The 1,294-nt window shown below is 37.3% G+C and overlaps 1 protein-coding gene across 1 annotated transcript; it reads right to left on the bottom strand. All coding sequences in view use genetic code 11, as the record gives it.

Moving 5' to 3' along the window:
- On the bottom strand, window positions 1-1,294 carry EGR_09524 (AP-3 complex subunit sigma-2; the record flags this gene model as incomplete). The annotated part of the gene is made up of 5 exons (XM_024498773.1): window positions 1-129; window positions 285-392; window positions 476-662; window positions 697-788; window positions 1,226-1,294. The coding sequence occupies 5 exons, from the start codon at window positions 1,292-1,294 to the stop codon at window positions 1-3; spliced, it is 585 nt and encodes a 194-aa protein (XP_024346825.1).

The raw sequence follows: 1,294 nt of genomic DNA, 5'->3' as shown, positions 1-1,294 counted from the left end.
TTAGTCGAGGTGGAAGCGTGAATTCAGGTAAGGGATTTCAGGGAGCTTGATGTCCTTCAGCTTCTGGGCTATCTTCAGATCCTTCACGGCAGACACGGCACGTGATGGAGCAAGTGGGAGAGTGGATTGCTAAACAGATAAGAAAATCATTTGCAGTAGAAAACATTATTTTGATATTCAGTTTAGATCAAATAAGTATTTATTGTGTGATAGTTATATAGATGGTCTACGTAACCAATCACGTAAAGGGAAATGAGCTAGCACACTTTTGGGTTTCTGATTACCTCCTGTTTTTCCAGTTTATTTTGTTCTTCATTATGATAAATAATTTCACTGATATGTGTTTCTAAGACCATACCGCCAATAATTAGCTCATTGAGGAGGAAATGAACCTGAAAGGATCAAAACCAAAGCAGCACTTAGGCGTTTAGAAATTTCAAGTCGAGTTTTTTTTAAGTAACCGCATATCAATTACTTTATCGGAGTGGAAAATTAGATCAAGTTCGCAAACACTTTCGAAGGACTTGTCCAACGCTTCAACAAAAACTTGGATTAGATCAAGAATGCCTAATTCACTTTCTGTCGCGTCGACGCAAAAAACGAAGTAGAGCGTTGCATAGTGTCGATAAATAATACGGCAATCATGTTCAGAGAAGACATTGCTAAAGGACTTGTAAAGTACGGTGTTTGATTTACCTTCCACCTTCAAGGAAATTACACACATTGTCATCACGTCTGGATACCAAGAAGAAGATTTCATTAAGGAGTTTTTGCTGTAGTTCTTCAGACTAGGAGTCATATTAAATGGAGAAAACCAAGTGATTAAGGTGCTTAAAGCCCACGTTTGGATATTAAATAACAAATACGTTGATAAAATGCTTTGGACAGTAAATGACAAACACATTGCTGAAATAGGAATAAGTGTATAGGCTAATTAAGAAACATTCATGGACAAGGAATCGACTTATTTCCGAGGGAAGAGGGATGTTCAATCAAGCATCAAATGAATTTCTTCATAGATGTGCAAATAACTTTAAGAGGACCACGAAGGCAGGTGAACGATGCAAAGTGGTGATTTAGGCTTTAAAAGATAAAGCAACAAAAGGAGGTAGAATAAGATTTACTTTCCGCATACTCATGAAACACGGAAATGGAAGCAAGACAGAATTCGTTACAAGTTAACAAGCCAACGACAGGAACAATATACGGACAGTAATGGACTTACCATATTATCGTAAAATTTCATCAAGCGGGGTTTACCACTGTTGTTAAAGATCAAAACCGCACGAATCAT

The sequence above is a fragment of the Echinococcus granulosus genome, assembly GCF_000524195.1.
Source record: "Echinococcus granulosus chromosome Unknown EG_S00151, whole genome shotgun sequence".
In the NCBI taxonomy this organism is placed as follows: Eukaryota; Metazoa; Platyhelminthes; class Cestoda; order Cyclophyllidea; family Taeniidae; genus Echinococcus; species Echinococcus granulosus.
Note: the sequence above shows the minus strand (reverse complement) of the source record. Positions and strands in the feature narration are given on the sequence as shown.